The sequence below is a fragment of the Cottoperca gobio genome, unplaced genomic scaffold, assembly GCF_900634415.1.
Source record: "Cottoperca gobio unplaced genomic scaffold, fCotGob3.1 fCotGob3_223arrow_ctg1, whole genome shotgun sequence".
In the NCBI taxonomy this organism is placed as follows: Eukaryota; Metazoa; Chordata; class Actinopteri; order Perciformes; family Bovichtidae; genus Cottoperca; species Cottoperca gobio.
This window is the reverse complement of record NW_021166855.1, coordinates 98,085-119,147: the sequence shown is the minus strand read 5'-3', so window position 1 is coordinate 119,147 and position 21,063 is coordinate 98,085. Positions and strand designations below refer to the sequence as shown.

Below are 21,063 nucleotides of genomic sequence, written 5' to 3'. Positions count from 1 at the left end.
GTCATGGATTAGGTCCACTAATACTTTGTAATATTATTGGATATATGATGACGTGATGATGTACATGATGACCTGATGATGAAGTGATGATGTACATGATGAAGTGATGATGTACATGATGAAGTGATGATGTACATGATGACCTGATGATGTACATGATGAACTGATGATGTACATGATGACCTGATGATGTACATGATGACATGATGATGTACATGATGACCTGATGATGTACATGATGAACTGATGATGTACATGATGACCTGATGATGTACATGATGATGTACATGATGAAGTGATGATGTACATGATGAAGTGATGATGTACATGATGAACTGATGATGTACATGATGACCTGATGATGTACATGATGATGTACATGATGAAGTGATGATGTACATGATGACCTGATGATGTACATGAACTGATGATGTACATGATGAACTGATGATGTACACGATGACCTGATGATGTACATGATGAACTGATGATGTACATGATGACCTGATGATGTACATGATGAACTGATGATGTTTTCTGAGGAGTTTTGAAAGTTTGATTGAAGACGTTTTAATACATATGAAGGATTTATTTTAGCCCTGTGAGATATAAAGGCCACCGTGCATCAAATACAGGACAATAAAGCATTTTGGGTTTTATGGGATGTGTAATGTTTATGTCTGTATTAAATATCACATGTATGTTCTGCCTTCAGGCTGCAGAGATGGCTCTACGCCTCCCGTCTGTGAACCGCTGGTGTGTGAGCGGCACTCCTGTGCAGCGAGGCTTAGAAGGTAAAACAAAACCCCAGAATCAAAGCTGGCCTCCAATAAAACACTCTAACAGAAGTTCTCTGCACAGATCTGTATGGCCTCGTGCTTTTCCTGGGAGTCGATCCGTACTGGGTGAAGCACTGGTGGCTGCAGCTGCTTTATCGACCGTATCGCCGAGGAAACACGGAGCCGCTGTACAACGTCATCGCTGCCTTACTGTGGCGGTCAGCGAAGAAAGACGTCATCGATCAGGTAACGAGTAAAGAACCAGACTGTTATTAATCAGGAGTGTCACAACCCCAGCTCAGGGATTTATTGGTAAACAAAGGACATAACTTGCGCAGCAAGGTATGCAAACAAAAGACAACGCCAAAACAACGGGGTTTCCTGGCTCAGGCAGGGAGAGAGCAGCATCGCGGATGCTGGCCTTTTATGGTCCTGAGGTGCGCTGTGCCCAGGTGCTCCAGATCAGACCGAATACTGCCATTATCTCCACTGACACTTTAAACAGAATCAACACAGTGACTGACACAAGACAGGTTAAGCAGGGGCCGTCACCCCCCCCCCCCCCCATAAAGTTGATGTCCCATTGGGCCATCAGCACTGTATCACCTTCCCCAAGTACAAAAATCCAAGTGACTCAAGTGAAAAAAACAAAAACACAACATATAGACACACAACTCTTAATTCTACACGCCCCTTGGCCTGCCACTTTACCCTCCGTATCCTCAGCCACCCCGGTACCTGAGAAGCAGATTAAGAGAACACGAAACAGTAAAAACAGGTTTAAAAAGGCAGTAGAAATTAGTCAAGTGCTCAGAGACAGGAGAACTCAGAGCAGAGGAGCCCGTGACAACGCGTCTGCTACGACATTGTCCTTTCCCTTAATGTGTCTAATGTCAAGGTCGTAGGACTGCAAAAACACAGACCATCTCATAAGTCTCTGATTCGAACATCTAAGAGACTGCAAGAAAATGAGAGGGTTATGATCAGTGTAAACCACCAGCAATGTTCCCCCTGCTCCTACATCAAAATGCTGTAGAGCCCACATCAGTGCCAATGCTTCCTTTTCGACAACGGAATAGTTGGACTGATAACTTGTGAACTTCTTTGAAAAGAAGCTGACCGGTCTCACCACTCCTTGGTCATCCTCCTGGAGCAAGACGGCACCTGCACCCACTTGACTTGCATCTACCTGCAGCATAAATGTTTTATGAAAACCTGGAGCTGCTAGCACAGGGGAAGAACACAAGAGTGATTTAACATTTTCAAAGGCTTGTTGGCACTCAGATGACCAAATAAATGTTGCCTTGGCCTTCAACAATTCAATCAACGAAAAAACCACAGTCGAAAGATTCCTACAGAAACTCCTATAATACCCCACTAAGCCCAAAAAACGCTGTAGTTCTTTTTTTGTTGTAGGCTGAGGATATTCAGAAATAGCCATAACTTTAGCCTGGACTGGAGCCACATGACCTTGCCCCACCACACGTCCCAGGTATGTCACTGTTGCCCTTGCAAATTCGCATTTGGCCAAATTAACGGTAAACTGCGCTTCCACCAAGCAATCAAATAACGCACGGATGCACTGTAAGTGAGAGTGCCATGTGTCACTATAAATGACCAGATTGTCCAAATAAACTGAACAACCGTCCAAACCAGACACAACACGGTTTATCAGGCGCTGGAATGTAGCTGCCGCGTTTCTTAAACTAAACGGCATCACGGCATACGAGTATAAACCCGAAGGAGTTATAAACGCTGATATTTCCTGCACGCGGTTGGACAAAGGTACCTGCCAGTAGCCTTTGAGCAAAAACAAACTTGCTCACAAATTTGGCAGACCCGACCTGATCTATACAGTTGTCCATACGCGGTAAAGGAAAAGAGTCTGATTTTGTGACAGAATTAACCTTCCTCATATCGGTACAGAACCTGGGTGTTTTGTCCGGCTTTGGTACCAAAATACAAGGAGAAGCCCAACTTGATGCTGACGGCACAGCTATATTGTTTTGTAACATGTATGCAATCTCAGCATCTAGTTGGCTGCGCTTCTCAGCTGACATACGATAGAACCGCTGTCTAATCGGCTGCGTGTCTCCGACATCAATGTCGGGTTCAATCCATGTGGTACGAGAGGCAATGTCACCAAATAAACAGGGATATTTATGCAAAAGTGCACACAACTCACTCCGTTTGGATTCGGACATGTGGGAGAGTAGCTTGTCCAAATTACAAAGCGACTCAGAATTTTTCAAACGCCCGTACAACAAACTGTCATCCGGCTCTGGCACCCCATCATCCTCACGCGCAACGGACATAGAGCTGACAACCAGAGCCGTGCGCACCCCATCTTTATTCATGTTATCAGCATCAGACACACGCTGATAGTATGGTTTTAGTAAATTAATGTGACAGAGTTGCGTTAACTTTCTCCTGGACCTGGTCTCCTGGACTAAACACACGACGTTCTGCGCGACGATCGTATATGTGCTTCATCCTACTCTGAGATAGTTCACAAAGTCAATCAAATTCTTAGGTGGCTCTGCATCCACCCAGTTATCTTTTAGCACTGACAAGGGCCCCCGCACCACATGTCCAAACACCAAGTCGTTAGGGCTGAAACCTTTACTCTCCTGCACAGCTTCCCTTGCAGCCAGTATCAGCCACGGAAGACCCTGCTCCCAGTCTCTATCCAGCTCGGTGCAATACACACGCAGGAGAAACTTAAGAGTCTGATGAAATCTTTCCAAAGCGCCTTGGCTCTGCGCATGGTAGGCAGATGACTGATTATGAGTTATGCGCAAAATCCTCAAGACTTGTGCAAACATGTGCGATGAAAAATTAGACCCCTTATCACTTTGAACAATTTTCGGGATACCAAATACAGAAATAACTTGTGTCAACGCTTTTACCACAGCCTTTGTAGTAATTGACCTCAATGGGTACGCAGCGGGATACCTGGTGCTTTGACACATAACTGTCAAGAGATACTTACAACCCGATGTAGAGCACGGTAACGGCCCTACACAGTCCACAATGAGATGTTCAAATGGTTAATTTATAGCAGAGATCGGTTGAAGTGGCGCAGGCTGGCATACATGGCATGTTTTAAAGTACGCGGAGTCGTCTCTTTTCACCCGCGGCCCAAAAAAATGTTTAAGGACGTTCAGATACGTTTTTCTTACGCCAAAGTGTCCACTATCATCATGGGCCACTTTGAGCACTAGGGAGCGGAATTTAGCTGGCATCACCAACTGGAAAACAGCCTCTCCAACATTATCACCACCCAGGGAAATCCATTTCCTGAACAACAACTCATTCTGCAAGAAATAACCACCGGCCGTACTATTTATTTCAGAGACAGACAAGACACGATCAAACAACTCTTTAAGGGAGGGATCACTCCGTTGCTCATGCAAAAGCTCACTACGTGAAACTGACAGAGGGAAATCCGACAGAGACAGAACCTCCAAATTGACGTCACCACAACTGTCAGATAACGCATCCAACTCTGACTCCGCCATTGCGCGTGTAACCACACAGGCTGAAAAGACCTCCGGGAATTCACCGGAGCTCTCATCAGAAGTAGCATCCACCGGACAGAGTATAACCACAGGTGAGGGAGGAGTGTCAGCCCACACACGGCTACCACCCAACCCGTTGCCCAAAATAAAGTGAACCCCTTCAATGGGCAACGCCGGCCGAACCCCCACAGCAACCTCACCCTGCACAAGCTCACAGTCAAGGATCATTTTATGTAAAGGAATAGGCAAAATTGTTAACCCTATCCCACGACAGAGAATACGTTCACCGACGTCAGTGTCTGCTGATAAAGGCAATACAGAGTCCACTATGTACGAGTCATAGGCCCCTGTATCCCTCAAGATCTTTATCGGTATTTTAACCTCACTTCCTACCAGTTACACAACACCACTCCTAATAAAAGGAGCATACGCAGCCAAAACGTCAGGCTCACAAGAACAAGTGGTAAGGACCCCAGAGACATCAGTCGTACTCACAGGCGCAACGAACGCAGCAGGCTTAACATTAGGTCTCATACCCTTATTCCTCGACTGTAACAAAGGACATTCTGCCTTCCAGTGTCCTGCCTCGTGACAATAGTTGCATGATCTACTCTTATCAAAACTTCCTCGAGTTTTGGTTTCAGATTTAAACAAACCAGACCTCCAAGACCGTGTGGGATCGAATGATGCAGCGTCAGACTTACCTCTCCAGCCAACGTCATCACGCACCGTGCGCTCTCGAAAAGAACCCTGATGGAGCAGCACATATTCATCTGCTGGCACAGCAGCATCAGCAGCAGTGGCATCCTTCTTTTCAGTAATGTAGGTCGCCACTCGGCCAGGAAGCAAGTTTTTAAACTGCTCCAAAATCACCAACTCACATAAATCATTAAAATTAACAATTTCAAGGGCTGTTAACCAACGTTTAAAGTGAGTTGTCAGACCTCTCGCAAATTCCACATATGTCTGACCACTTCTTCTTTCCCAAGACCTGAAACGCTGGCGATAAGCCTCTGGTACAAGCTCATATGCCTTAAGCACAGCAGTTTTTATTTTTACATAGCTAGAGCTATCCTCTAAACTCAACGGCGAATATGCTTCTTGTGCTTTTCCTGTAAGGACGCACTGGAGCATTAGAGCACAGTCTGCATCAGGCCAGTCCCTAGCCTTAGCAGCTCGCTCAAACAATGCAAAAAACACATCTGGGTCCCTCTCATTAAAGTGCGGCAACAAACGCAAATTATTGACATGAAAAGGACGCACACCAACTTTATGCATCTCGCTCTGATCCTCAGTGGACCACTTGCCACCTTTTACATCAGACAACCGACGAATCTCCAGATCTATCTTTGCATGTTCCGTTTGCTGGTGAATCCTCGCTACCTCAATTTGCTTATTCATTACCAACTCTTGCATATATCTTTCATGCTCCCTTTGCGTTGTCCGTGCTCCTTTTGCAATGCAAGAAGCTCCTTTTGTTGTTCAAAAGTCAACCCCTGCGTCTGGGCAGACATAGTAGTAGAAACTGGAACAGGCTCTTCCTGATCCTCCGTCAAAACTCCCATCTCAATCAGTTTTAACTTCAAAGCCACTTTTATATCTTCTTTAAGACGTTTGTCCTCCACAACAACTGAATAATGCTCAGACAGTTTAAGCAACTGCTCCTTTTGTAAATTTCTGTAACGCTTCCTCCGAGGGACTAGCAATAAAGGCCTCAAGATCCAACATGTTTATTTTCCAAATATTTACATTCAACTAGCAAAACACAACTTCTACGACAAAACAGGACCAGCCACACAGTGAAGTTTCCCTGTACATAACAAGAGGGCTTACCCTCAGCCGATATTTCCCACTATCTTAAATTAGCCCCACTAAGTAAACTCCCTCCTAGTCTTCATGCAGCTACTTGCGGTGGGTATTTACGCACTAACAACCGCTGGCTCAGGGTGGCGACTAGCAAGCTAGCAACCCTCCCAAAACCACGGACATGCTCCCAAGCAAAGCTTCAACCACGTTCGCCACAACACTACAACAATCCCCCCGACGAACCCAAAGGGAATGCCGCTACAGCCTACCAGGGAAAAATCCACACCACTTTATCAAAACTGCGTACTGGGAAACATACACCTGTTAATCCGGTACGAGCATAAACAATAGCTTGCTCTAAGATCACAACTCTCCACAGTCCAAATAATAACCTACAGCAGCTATACATCAAACAAAATCATACCGACAATCCCAACAAATCATCTAATTCATCCTGTCCAACCAAACCAAGAGTGTCCTCTTCCTAAACGCTACCGAACAACGAATGTTTACCGCTACCGGCAACAGCAAAACAAAAGAATCAGCCGGGTCACATACTCACAGTTAACCACGTAACAACACGGAACGAGCCCCCAAGACAGGTTAAGCAGAGGCCGTCACAGGAGTGACCTGTAGCAATCGGTAACGACTAATAATATCTTTAATAAATATCGTGTGCGCGGTGATACGGTCGCTGTAGTTCTGTAGAGAGAAAATAGTTCCTACATGCAAGAGGAAGAATATGTAGCTTTGATTTGAGGTGAACTTTAACAATGACAGGACGTAATGATGCATTTCAGAAACGTGAACAATCTTCTGTGTTTCCCAGATTCAGATTCCCCCCCAGACAGAGGAGGTGCACTGGCTGCACTTCTCCCCCGTCGAGGGTCATTTCTACCACCGTCAGCACGACGTCTGCTCCCAGGACGCTCTGGTGAAGCTCAGGAAGATCTCCGACTGGAGCCTGAAGCTCGGCAGCCTGGACCGACGCACCGTGCACACCATCCTGGGCCCGCTGCTGAGGCTGCGGCAGGCCTGCTGCCACCCCCAGGCTGTGAGGGGGGAGTTCCTGCCGCTGCAGAAAAGGTACGCAACGCTTAGCGCCATGATTTCAAGATGCTCGTAGGTATGGACGGATTAATGTCACTCCCCCCGGCAGCTGCAGCACTTCATCACTGATCCGTGTGGACTAAGTCTCAGCATTAGCTGCAGTAATAGAGTTGTGTTCAAGTTGTGTTGGAGGGTTTCTGAAGAGGGGGTGTTTGTCTCCTCAGCACCATGACGATGGAGGAGCTCCTGAAATCCCTGCAGAAGAAATGTCGAGTGGAGTGTGAAGAAGCTCACAGACAGTTAGTGTGTGCATTCAACGGGCTGGCTGGACTCCACATCATCAGAGGTACAACACCCTGCAGCAGACTTCCCATGAGACTCAGGATCTACATGTGTATAATGTGTCCTTCAACACCTGCAGGGCAGTTTGGAGACGCAACAGAGATGTATAGAGAAGTGCTGCGTTCATCAGAGGAGCACAAAGGCAGACTGAAAACTGACTCATTACAGGTACACAGCCTCCTGCCAGCACATCTGCACCACAGAAACATGTTGCATTCTGGGTCATCCAGAGAGTTTAGACTATTTATCTTCCATAACTCGTGTTCTTCAGATGAGAGGAACATGAGAACATGAGAGTGTGTGTGTTTGTAACTGTGTGTGTAGATGTAAACTCTCCACAGCTACATTACATAACGCCTCATGTACATATTAAACACTTGTGATATAAACTGTGTTGATGTGAGTCATGAAGTGGGGAAGCTTCATGATATCTGTTAGTTACATGTATGACTCTGTTCACCTGTAGTGTGTACAACATGTATGACTCTGTTCACCTGTAGTGTGTACAACATGTATGACTCTGTTCACCTGTAGTGTGTACAACATGTATGACCCTGTTCACCTGTAGTGTGTACAACATGTATGACTCTGTTCACCTGTAGTGTGTACAACATGTATGACTCTGTTCACCTGTAGTGTGTACAACATGTATGAATGTTACAATACATATCTTTAAAGGAGCTTTTCTCTAAAGGAGCTTTTTCTCACACTCTTCACCAGAAGTCTCCACTTCAGCAGCACTTACATACACCAAACTTTCCACTTTCATTCCTCTCTATATTCTGAAGCTTTGTGCAGAGGGCTTTGTTCACATGTCACTCACAGCTCATGTTATACACGCTACACTCACTACATGCAGGAGATGCACAGAGTTCTGTGTGTTGAGACTTTTAGATCTTAGTGGTTATTAAACTGTATTTTACTTGATGACATTTGAAGATGTTTGGATCTTAAGTTCTCACAGTGAGTTTATATAAAGATGTCTGCTCACTGATATAAAACAGAGACTTCATGCGACCCACAATTTGATGGAACTGCTGAGCGCAAAGCATCCTGGGATACCTCCCACGCTGAGAGACGACCGACTAAGTGAGGAGGTTAGTCTCAGTCACCATAAGAAATGTGTTTGATATATAGACATGGTTAGTTTAAGAAGGTCCTCTGTGTGTGTGCGTGTGCGTGTGTGTGTGTGTGTGGTGTGTGTGTGTGTGTGTGTGTGTGTGTGTGTGTGTGTGTGTGTGTGTGTGTGTGTGTGTGTGTGTGTGTGTGTGTGTGTGTGTGTGTGTGTGTGTGTGTGTGTGTGTGTGTGTGTGCAGGCGGAGCAGCTGCGTCAGCACTACATGACTAAATACGACTCTGAGGTCGCAGACGCTCTTCAGGCTCTGCAGCCGGTTCTGCAGAACATCAAGGAGCTGAAACGCAAAGTGAGAAAAACGTCTGTACACAACATACAGAAGCACGGATACTAATATCTAGTGTATCAGTGCTGACTACATATGTACACACATATATCATGTGATGGGAGAGGAATCCACATCAGGTGGAACTGATGTTACTAATTATTTAGAGATTATAAAACGTTTAGTTGATTTGATTGTAGAGTTTAAAATGTTGACATTAAAGTAAAGTGTACCTCACGCTACATGCTGACCTTTGCTCCTCCAGGTGAAGCTGAACGCTCCCTGGTGGCTGGACGTCATCGAGAGGTCGATCCGCAGCTCCAGCGCCGACGAGCTGGTGTCCCGCATCAAGAACGAGCTGACGTCCAGCTACAAGCAGCAGGCCAACAAGCTCAGCATGGCAGACAAGTACTCGCCGCTTTATTCAAAGACATCCTCCTTAATCCTCACACATGATACAAACCCCCTGTGCTCTCCTGCAGGTTCCGTGACGCCTGCGGCCTGAAGTTCATACTCAGCACGCAGATGAAGGATCTGATGAAGGCCCAGAAGACGGTGCAGGACGCGGTGAGGAGCCTCGAAGGCCCGGCGTCAAAGAAAGTTATCGACGAGGTCACCATCTGTCACCTCAGGCCCACGAGGCTGCCGCTCAATAAGTAACAAGCTCTCAAGTGAACCTGATGTTAATATCTTCTGACATTCACAAAGTGTTCTTTAAATCATAATGTTTCTTCTTTTCTTCAGTTGTGTTTTCTGCAAAGCCGACGCCCTTTTCATCGACTACGAGTCCAAGCTGTTCTCTCACACGTAAGTAGAGCCACATGTCAGACGTCTGTCACGCTGCAGGAAACGGAAGTGATTCAGGGGGAACGTTCTCCACAGGGTGAAGGGTCAGACGGCCATCTTTGAGGAAATGATCGAAGATGAAGACGGGCTGATGGACGACCGTCTGCCCACCACCAGCAGAGGTCTGTGGGCGGCCAGCGAGACGGAGCGCTCCCTGAAGGCCGTGCTGGCTTTCGCCCGAGTGAAGCGCATGGAGGCGGAGCTGCTGGAAGAGGGCACCACCTTCATGGAGCTGTTTGAGAACTGGAAGAAGGAGTACAAGGTTCTTATTCATGTTCCAGCCGGCAAGCAAGGCCTGGGGAAGGGTTTAAAAAGCTGCATTAAACTTGTATATTATATATCGTTTGTCAGGAGAGGGTGACAGAGAATCTACGTCTTGCTCCTTTCATACCTCAGGTGCTGCACGAGTACTGGATGGTGCTGAGGAACCACGTGTCGGCCATCGATGAGCTCGGCATGGCCACCGAGAGGCTCCGCGTGCGTCTGCCCGATGAAGCGAAGCCCAAACTGCTGCACATCATCGAGCCGCACGAGGTGAAGATATTAATATACTTTATTACATGTTCACATCCATCCTGCATGAAGAAGCCGGGGCAGCTGGGTAATATTCTGAGATTAAAGAACGTTGAATGTTCTCTGAAAATGAAAATAAAACAAAATAATCTCTTATTTCTTGAAAATCTGTGACTTTAATCTAATATTTCCAGAGTTTTGTTTCTTGCAATATTTATGATTTTATAATCTCAGAGAACATTCACGTTTTTTCTTTTATTTATGTATTTCTTGCTCGTAAATGTACGACTTTAATCAGAGAGAATATCCACGTTTCTCTCGTCAAGTTACTGTTTAAATCTACGAAATTCTGAGGTTCTTTCTACAAATTCAGATAAAGAAGAAACAGGAAGATTGTTTTTAGGTCATTTGGATGATTGTTAGTAATGTTTATGTTGATGCTATATCCTGAAGGCTGTTTAGCTCCTAATAACAACTAAGCAGTGGATGAATGTCTCTGACTGCTGCACCTCGCTGCTCTCAGGTGGAGCAGAACAGAGTGAAGCTTCTGAACGATCAGGCCGTCGCCAAGTCTCAGCTCCAGAAGAAGCTCGGACAGTTTCTGTACCTGACGAACCTGGAGAAGGTTGTTCACTCTGATCCTTCACTCTGATCCTTCACTCTCTCTGATCCTTCACTCTGATCCTTCACTCTGATCCTTCACTCTGATCCTTCACTCTGATCCTTCACACTCTCTCTGATCCTTCACTCTGATCCTTCACTCTCACTCTGATCCTTCACTCTGATCCTTCACTCTGATCCTTCACACTCACTCTGATCCTTCACTCTGATCCTTCACTCTGATCCTTCACACTCTCTCTGATCCTTCACACTCTCTCTGATCCTTCACTCTGATCCTTCACTCTCACTCTGATCCTTCACTCTGATCCTTCACTCTGATCCTTCACACTCACTCTGATCCTTCACTCTGATCCTTCACACTCACTCTGATCCTTCACACTCACTCTGATCCTTCACTCTGATCCTTCACTCTGATCCTTCACTCTGATCCTTCACTCTGATCCTTCACACTCACTCTGATCCTTCACTCTGATCCTTCACTCTGATCCTTCACTCTGATCCTTCACACTCACTCTGATCCTTCACTCTGATCCTTCACTCTGATCCTTCACTCTGATCCTTCACTCTGATCCTTCACTCTGATCCTTCACACTCTCTCTGATCCTTCACACTCTCTCTGATCCTTCACTCTGATCCTTCACACTGATCCTTCACTCTGATCCTTCACTCTGATCCTTCACTCTCACTCTGATCCTTCACTCTGATCCTTCACACTCACTCTGATCCTTCACTCTGATCCTTCACTCTGATCCTTCACTCTGATCCTTCACTCTGATCCTTCACTCTGATCCTTCACTCTGATCCTTCACTCTGATCCTTCACTCTGATCCTTCACTCTGATCCTTCACTCTGATCCTTCACTCTCACTCTGATCCTTCACTCTGATCCTTCACTCTGATCCTTCACTCTGATCCTTCACTCTGATGCTTCACTCTGATCCTTCACTCTGATCCTTCACTCTGATCCTTCACACTCTCTCTGATCCTTCACTCTGATCCTTCACACTCACTCTGATCCTTCACTCTGATCCTTCACACTCACTCTGATCCTTCACACTCTCTCTGATCCTTCACTCTCACTCTGATCCTTCACTCTCACTCTGATCCTTCACTCTGATCCTTCACTCTGATCCTTCACTCTGATCCTTCACTCTGATCCTTCACACTCACTCTGATCCTTCTCTCTGATCCTTCACTCTGATCCTTCACACTCTGCATCTCTGACTGTGTAGACTAACAACCCTTCTGTTGCAGTCACAGGATAAATCTACTGGAGGACTGAACCCAGAGCCGTGTCCCATCTGTGCACGACCCCTGGGGCAGGAGGTGAGTTCAGCCAAGACTCCAGAGGCATATATATATATATATATATATATATATATATATATATATATAATAATGTATCCCGTCTGTAACGTGTCTATAGAAAGATTCAGATGAGCTTATTCAGACGACAGAACTGCAAAGTGAAAGTGAGGCATGCAGAGAATCATATTGAGATGCCTCCCCCGTGTGTGTCCCCCTCGTGCCTCTCCCCCCCCCCAGTGGGCAGTGCTGACCTGTGGCCACTGCTTCTGCAACGAGTGCATCGCCATCATTGTGGAGCAGTACAGCGTGGGCTCCAGGCGGCGTGCCATCATGTGTGCCATCTGTCGGCAGACCACGTCCCACGCTGAGATCTCCTACGTGTTCACCACCGTGTCGTCAGACCAGGACCAGGACGTACCTGTGCAGGTGAGGCAGCACAGGCTGTGTCACTGGGGGGCCCAGAGTGTCAGGGGACCAGAGTGTCAGGGCCCCCCCCGGCCTTCAACTATATAATAATAACAACAGACAGAACAAAGTAGAATAACCGCCTGACTGTCATCACTTCATCTCGTGAGACATTTGTGTGATAATTGCCGTATGAATACTTCAGTTTGTGAAGTCAGTGACCTTTGACCCACAACATGTAATCAGTTCATCCTCGGAGTGTAAAGTCTGTGCTTCCTGCTCCTGTGGGGGACAGGTGAAGGACAGATGAAGGACAGGTGAAGGACAGGTGAAGGACAGGTGGGGGACAGATGAAGGACAGGTGAAGGACAGGTGAAGGACAGGTGGGGGACAGATGAAGGACAGGTGAAGGACAGGTGAAGGACAGGTGAAGGACAGGTGGGGGACAGATGAAGGACAGGTGAAGGACAGGTGAAGGACAGGTGGGGGACAGATGAAGGACAGGTGAAGGACAGGTGAAGGACAGATGAAGGACAGGTGAAGGACAGATGAAGGACAGGTGGGGGACAGGTGAAGGACAGATGAAGGACAGGTGAAGGACAGGTGGGGGACAGATGAAGGACAGGTGAAGGACAGGTGAAGGACAGGTGGGGGACAGGTAAAGGACAGGTGAAGGACAGGTGAAGGACAGATGAAGGACAGATGAAGGACAGGTGAAGGACAGATGAAGGACAGGTGGGGGACAGGTGAAGGACAGGTGAAGGACAGATGAAGGACAGGTGAAGGACAGATGAAGGACAGGTGAAGGACAGATGAAGGACAGGTGGGGGACAGGTGAAGGACAGGTGAAGGACAGGTAGAGGACAGGTGGGGGACAGGTGAAGGACAGGTGAAGGACAGGTGAAGGACAGGTGGGGGACAGGTGAAGGACAGGTGGGGGACAGGTGAAGGACAGGTGAAGGACAGGTGGGGGACAGGTGAAGGACAGATGAAGGACAGGTGAAGGACAGGTGGGGGACAGGTGAAGGACAGGTGGAGGACAGATGGGGGACAGGTGAAGGACAGGTGGGGGACAGGTGGAGGACAGGTGGAGGACAGGTGGAGGACAGGTGGAGGACAGGTGAAGGACAGGTGGAGGACAGGTGGGGGACAGGTGTGGGCCCATTGGCTCATGTGACTTTAACCTGATGCTTCCTGTTTGTCAGGGAAGCCACTCGACCAAAGTGGAGGCAGTGGTGAGAACGCTGAAGAAGATCCAGATGAGCGACCCCGGGGCCAAGTGTCTCGTCTTCTCCACGGTAACAGAACCTTCTGCTGTGAAGCTTCATGTAGACCAGGGGTTCTCAACGGGGGCGGCAGCGCCCCCCAGGGGGCGCCTCAGACTTGTTCCTTTGTGCTCGTTTATTGTTGGAACATGGAACATTGTTGGAATATTGTTTTATAATAACATAATATAGCCGCCTAATAATAAGAAAAATATTATAAGAATTTAAATACTAAATTAATATAATCAATATGTAATATAAATAATAAATACAAACAGAATAATAATCAACATTAGAATTCAGGGGAGACAATTAGCCTACATTTTATTTGATGGGGGGGGGTAAGGGACCTGGATAATGGATAGGGGGGCGCTGGTCCCACAAAGGTTGAGAACCAGTGATGTAGACTTTGTCTCTGACCTCCTGTTCCTCTCCTGCACAGTGGCTGTGTGTGCTGGACATCATCTCTAAGGCCCTGTTCGACAACAACATGGAGTTCTCTCAAATCAACGGGATTCACAAATTCCAGGTTTCAATTTTCATTGTATCCGAACACACGATGATCCCCGTAACATCAAATACAACCGTCTTCCCGCACACACATGCACATCACTCATGTTGACCGCAGCTTATTATGAAGGTTTCTCTCTGACATGTGAAAAGTCTAAATAAAAGCAGATTTCAGCTACCAGCAGATTCACTGTTGATTAAAACCAACAATCAAGACATCACATCCGGCCAGAGATCCTTTGTTTGTAACTCGTCACTGACTTCATTTCCCAGGAGAACCTGTGCTCCTTCAAATACGAAGAAAAGATCAACATCCTGCTGCTTCCTCTCCACACCGGCTCCAACGGTCTGAACATCATCGAGGCGACTCACGTATTGCTGGTGGAGCCGATCCTGAACCCTGCGCACGAACTGCAGGCCATCGGCAGAGTGCATCGCATCGGCCAGACCAAGTAAGTCTGTCCCGCTTTCAACTTCTCCAGAGGTTTTTACCCTCTGGTGTGTGGAGGTTGTGAGGAGGCGAGAGAAGCGAGGGGTTAGCTTGTGTTCAAACATCTTCAGTACGCCTGTTTATTGCACTGGTACGATATATACTAGACACACTGTATGTGTGCATGTGGCTCTGCCTTACTGAAGTAAAAGTAGGTTGTATAAAAATACCATCCATCCATCCATCCATCCATCGTCTACCGCTTATCCGGGATCGGGTCGCGGGGGCAGCAGCTCCAGTAAGGAACCCCAATCTTCCCTTCTCCGGGCCACATCCTCCAGCTCCGACTGGGGGATCCTGAGGCGTTCCCAGGCCAGTGAGGAGATATAATCTCTCCACCGAGTCCTGGGTCTTCCCCGGGGTCTCCTCCCAGCTGGACGTGCCTGGAACACCTCCCTAGGGAGGCGCCCAGGTGGCATCCTTACTAGATGCCCGAACCACCTCAACTGGCTCCTTTCAACGTAAAGGAGCAGCGGCTCTACTCCGAGTCTCTCACGGATGGCTGAGCTTCTCACCCTATCTCTAAGGGAGACGCCAGCCACCCGTCTGAGAAAACCCATTTCGGCCGCTTGTACCCGTGATCTCGTTCTTTCGGTCATGACCCAGCCTTCATGACCATAGGTGAGGGTAGGAACGAAGATCGACCGGTAGATTGAGAGCTTTGCCTTCTGGCTCAGCTCTCTTTTCGTCACAACGGTGCGGTAAAGTGACTGTAATACCGCCCCCGCTGCTCCGATTCTCCGGCCAATCTCTCGCTCCATTGTCCCCTCACTCGCGAACAAGACCCCGAGGTACTTGAACTCCTTCACTTGGGGTAATGGCTCATTCCCTACCCGGAGTAGGCAATCCACCGGTTTCCTGCTGAGAGCCATGGCCTCAGATTTGGAGGTGCTGATCCTCATCCCAACCGCTTCACACTCGGCTGCGAACCGATCCAGTGACTGTTGAAGGTCACAGACCGATGATGCCATAAGGACCACATCATCTGCAAAGAGCAGCGATGAGATCCTCAGGTCACCGAACTGCAACCCCTCTCCTCCACGACTACGCCTCGATATCCTATCCATGAAAATCACGAACAGGATTGGTGATAAAGCGCAGCCCTGGCGGAGGCCAACATTCACGGGAAACGAGTCCGACTTACTGCCGAGTATCCGGACACAACTCTCGCTTTGGGCGTACAGGGATTGGATGGCCCTCAAAAGTGACCCCCTCACCCCATACTCCCGCAGCACCTCCCACAGTATCACCCGGGGGACCCGGTCATACGCCTTCTCCAGATCCACAAAACACATGTAGACCGGATGGGCGTACTCCCAGGCCCCCTCCAGGATCCTTGCGAGAGTGAAGAGTTGGTCCGTTGTTCCACGACCAGGACGGAATCCGCATTGTTCCTCTTCAATCAGAGGTTCGACTACCGGCCGAACCCTCCTTTCCAGTACCTTGGAGTAGACTTTACCAGGGAGGCTGAGAAGTGTGATACCCCTGTAGTTGGCACACACTCTCTGGTCCCCCTTTTTAAATAAGGGAACCACCACCCCGGTCTGCCAACCCCTAGGCACTGTCCCAGACTTCCACGCAATGTTGACGAGGCGTGTCAACCAAGACAGCCCCTCAACACCCAAAGCCTTCAGCATTTCTGGACGGATCTCATCAACCCCTGCGGCTTTGCCACTGTGGAGTTGTTTGACTACCTCAGTGACTTCCATCAGGGAAATTGATGATGATCCCCCATCAGCTTCCAGCTCTGCCTCAACCATAGAGGGCGTGTTAGTCGGATTCAGGAGTTCCTCAAAGTGCTCCTTCCACCGGCCGATAACCTTCTCAGTTGAAGTCAGCAGGGTCCCACCCTTGCTGTACACAGCTTGGATGGTTCCTCGCTTCCCCCTCCTGAGGTGCCGGATGGTTTTCCAGAAGCACCTTGGTGCCGATCGAAAGTCCTTCTCCATAGCTTCTCCGAACTTCTCCCACACCCGCTGCTTTGCCTCTGACACGGCAGAAGCTGCCGCCCTTCTAGTCCTTCGATACCCTGCAACTGTTTCCGGAGTCCTCCCGGATAACATAACCCGGAAGGACTCCTTCTTCAGTCGGACGGCTTCCCTGACCACCGGAGTCCACCACGGTGTTCGAGGGTTACCGCCCCTTGAGGCACCTAAGACCTTGAGACCACAGCTCATCACCGCAGCTTCAGCAATAGAGGTTTTGAACATCGCCCACTCAGGTTCAATGCCCCCAACCTCCACAGGGATGGCTGAAAAGCTCCGCCGGAGGTGTGAGTTAAAGATCCCCAGGACAGGGGCTTCCTCCAGACGTTCCCAGTTCACCCGCACTACCCGTTTGGGTTTACCAGGTCTGTCCAGAGTCTTCCCCCACCCCTTGATCCAACTCACCACCAGATGGTGATCAGTCGACAGCTCCGCCCCTCTCTTCACCCGAGTGTCCAAAACATGCGGCCTCAGGTCAGATGATACGATTACGAAATCGATCATTGACCTTTGGCCTAGGGTGCTCTGGTACCACGTGCACTTATGAGCATCCTTATGTTCGAACATGGTGTTTGTTATGGCCATTCCATGGCTAGCACAGAAGTCCAACAACAAACGACCGTTCGGGTTTAGATCAGGGAGGCCCTTCCTCCCAATCACGCCTCTCCAGGTGTCTCCATCGTTTCCCACGTGTGCGTTGAAGTCTCCCAGCAAGACTACGGAGTCCCCTACTGGAGCCCCCTGCAGGGCTCCATTCAGGGTCTCCAAGAAGGCCGAATACTCAGAACTGCGGTTTGGGGCATAGGCACAAACAACAGTCAGAGTTTTCCCCCCCATAACCCGAAGGCGTAGGGAGGCGACCCTCTCGTCCACCGGGATAAACTCCAACGTAGCGGCGCTCAGCCGCGGGCTAGTGAGTATCCCCACCCCGGCCCGACGCCTCACACCTTGGGCAACTCCGGAGAAGAATAGAGTCCAACCCCTATCCAGGAGTACGGTTCCAGAGCCAAGACTGTGCGTGGAGGTAAGCCCCACCAGATCCAACTGGTAGCGATCCACCTCCCGCACTAGTTCCAGCTCCTTCCCCCACAGAGAGGTGACGTTCCACGTCCCCAGAGCCAGCCTCTGCTGCCCGGGTCTGGTCCGTCGAGGTCCCTGACCATCACTGCCACCCATGTGACAGCGCACCCGACCCCAGCGGTTTTTCCCATGAGTGGTGGGCCCACAGGATGGATGGATGGGAGGCACCACGTAGCGTCTTCGGGCTGTGCCCGACCGGGCTCCGTGTATAAAAATACTTACTATTAAAACAACTCAAACAGTCTGAGACTGTATTATTGATGCATCGACATGTAATGTTGTGGTACTTTATATAGTTAAATATATATTTTAAATGTGATGTTGTTTTCTGTCCATCAGGCCAACTTTTGTTCACAGATTCCTCATCAAATCCACCATTGAAGAGAGAATGCAGGCGATGATGAAGACAGCAGAGAAAAGGTGAAAATAGTAACAGAAGTCAAATATTCAGCCTTTAACGAATCGTCACTTTCATTCATTTATCTTTTACACCTTTCATTATTATCATCCTCTCAATGGCTAACATACTAGCTTCTCCTCACAATGGCTAACATACTAGCTTCTCCTCACAATGGCTAACATACTAGCTTCTCCTCACAATGGCTAACATACTAGCTTCTCCTCTCAATGGCTAACATACTAGCTTCTCCTCACAATGGCTAACATACTAGCTTCTCCTCACAATGGTTAACAGACTAGCTTCTCCTCACAATGGCTAACATACTAGCTTCCCCTCACAATGGCTAACATACTAGCTTCCCCTCACAATGGCTAACAGACTAGCTTCTCCTCACAATGGCTAACAGACTAGCTTCCCCTCAAAATGGCTAACATACTAGCTTCCCCTCACAATGGCTAACAGACTAGCTTCCCCTCACAATGGCTAACATACTAGCTTCCCCTCACAATGGCTAACAGACTAGCTTCCCCTCACAATGGCTAACATACTAGCTTCTCCTCACAATGGCTAACATACTAGCTTCTCCTCACAATGGCTAACATACTAGCTTCTCCTCACAATGGCTAACATACTAGCTTTCTCCTCTCAATGGCTAACATACTAGCTTCTCCTCACAATGGCTAACATACTAGCTTCCCCTCACAATGGATAACATACTAGCTTCTCCTCACAATGGCTAAAATACTAGCTTCTCCTCACAATGGCTAACATACTAGCTTCTCCTCACAATGGCTAACATACTAGCTTCTCCTCACAATGGTTAACAGACTAGCTTCTCCTCACAATGGCTAACATACTAGCTTCCCCTCACAATGGCTAACATACTAGCTTCCCCTCACAATGGCTAACAGACTAGCTTCTCCTCACAATGGCCTAACAGACTAGCTTCTCTTCACAATGGCTAACATACTAGCTTCCCCTCACAATGGCTAACATACTAGCTTCCCCTCACAATGGCTAACAGACTAGCTTCTCCTCACAATGGCTAACAGACTAGCTTCCCTCACAATGGCTAACATACTAGCTTCCCCTCACAATGGCTAACAGACTAGCTTCCCCCCTCACAATGGCTAACAGACTAGCTTCCCCTCACAATGGCTAACATACTAGCTTCCCCTCACAATGGCTAACAGACTAGCTTCTCCTCACAATGGTTAACAGACTAGCTTCTCCTCACAATGGCTAACATACTAGCTTCCCTCACAATGGCTAACATACTAGCTTCCCCTCACAATGGCTAGCATACTAGCTTCCCCTCACAATGGCTAACATACTAGCTTCCCCTCACAATGGCTAACATACTAGCTTCCCCTCACAATGGCTAACATACTAGCATCTCTTCACAATGGCTAACAGACTAGCTTCTCCTCACAATGGCTAACAGACTAGCTTCTCCTCACAATGGCTAACAGGACTAGCATCTCTTCACAATGGCTAACAGACTAGCTTCTCCTCACAATGACTAACAGACTAGCTTCTCCTCACAATGGCTAACAGACTAGCTTCTCTTCACAATGGCTAACAGACTAGCTTCCCCCACAATGGCTAACAGACTAGCTTCTCCTCACAATGGCTAACAGACTAGCTTCTCCTCACAATGGCTAATAGTTATAACTTTAAAAATGAAATGATTAAGTGCGTTACACATTGTTTATAAAATTACATAATAATTTACATCTTTGTAATTTAATATTTTGTCTAATTTGGGACGACCTCTGGAGAGAGTCTGGAAGGATCTGATTTTTGACTTAAATAAATAAATAGAGGCGAGTGTTGACATTAAATGTACTAAAAGCTTCTTCTTCACCTTCCAGTCACAGCAGCACCATGAAGCACTCGGAGGCGGCCGTGCTGACCGTGGCCGACCTGGCTGACCTTTTTACTGAGGACACAGAACACCTGGAGTCAATGTGAACACCTGGACTCAGACCTGCTGCACAACGGACTCTTCACACAGTGCTGCTCACAGAAGTTCTCGGATTTTGAACATTCAACTTCTTTTTAAATAAAAACATTCCCAGAATGATGTTCCATCAGATCAGCACGTCTGAGCGGTAATGTTCATCACTAACTTGCTTTCAAGATGGATGCTCACACTTGACTGCTACAGTAGTGTTGCTTGTGTTGTTCTCATAGAATTATAGGTGTTTATCTATTAGGGCTGCAACTAAACAAAGATCTTGAATATGGATTCCATCTGCAGATTACTTTCTCCATCAATGGTTTGGTCTATTAAAGGTCAGGATAATAGTGAGTCGGTCCTGATGTCTTTAAATGTCTGAAGATATTCACTTTAATATGAAACAGAAAACAGACGTTTGAGAGTTTTGCATGAAAATGACCTCATGGATTAATATCTTTGTCTCTTTGTTGCAGCTCTATTATACAGGTTCACTGTGAATCCCACGAGGTGCTCTCACCTCTCAGTAAATGAACGTGCTCTTTGTCTCCTGCCTGTTGTTTTGCTTTATTTCTGTGTAGTAAAAATGAAAGCAGGAAGGGAAACCTTTGACCTTTACTCACGTTTACTCCCGACGGTCAAAACCATAGCAAAGCCATTCAGCCCAACACTTTCGCCCGTCTTATTTGCAAGACAAAAAGCTCAAGATTCAGCGTCTTGGAAACTAATCTTGTAAATGAAACTCATAAAAGTCAGAAGTTATAATTTATATCACCACTTCCA

At 47.6% G+C, this 21,063-nt stretch overlaps 1 protein-coding gene across 1 annotated transcript in view; it reads left to right on the top strand.

Moving 5' to 3' along the window:
* Positions 1–20,374, top strand: part of LOC115004933 (E3 ubiquitin-protein ligase SHPRH-like) — a 41,150-nt gene extending 20,776 nt beyond the window's left edge. Inside the window, exons 12-31 of the mRNA XM_029426684.1 lie at positions 716–794; positions 862–1,025; positions 6,936–7,192; positions 7,381–7,502; positions 7,578–7,666; positions 8,503–8,595; positions 8,815–8,922; positions 9,164–9,306; positions 9,381–9,554; positions 9,643–9,705; positions 9,781–10,006; positions 10,141–10,278; positions 10,781–10,882; positions 12,132–12,203; positions 12,423–12,611; positions 13,796–13,888; positions 14,298–14,384; positions 14,639–14,817; positions 18,260–18,340; positions 20,195–20,374. Of these exons, the coding sequence (XP_029282544.1) occupies positions 716–794; positions 862–1,025; positions 6,936–7,192; positions 7,381–7,502; positions 7,578–7,666; positions 8,503–8,595; positions 8,815–8,922; positions 9,164–9,306; positions 9,381–9,554; positions 9,643–9,705; positions 9,781–10,006; positions 10,141–10,278; positions 10,781–10,882; positions 12,132–12,203; positions 12,423–12,611; positions 13,796–13,888; positions 14,298–14,384; positions 14,639–14,817; positions 18,260–18,340; positions 20,195–20,294 (2,559 nt within the window). The 3' untranslated portion in view covers positions 20,295–20,374. The remainder of the gene's footprint in view (positions 1–715; positions 795–861; positions 1,026–6,935; positions 7,193–7,380; positions 7,503–7,577; positions 7,667–8,502; positions 8,596–8,814; positions 8,923–9,163; positions 9,307–9,380; positions 9,555–9,642; positions 9,706–9,780; positions 10,007–10,140; positions 10,279–10,780; positions 10,883–12,131; positions 12,204–12,422; positions 12,612–13,795; positions 13,889–14,297; positions 14,385–14,638; positions 14,818–18,259; positions 18,341–20,194) is intronic.
* Positions 20,375–21,063: the final 689 nt, after the last annotated feature.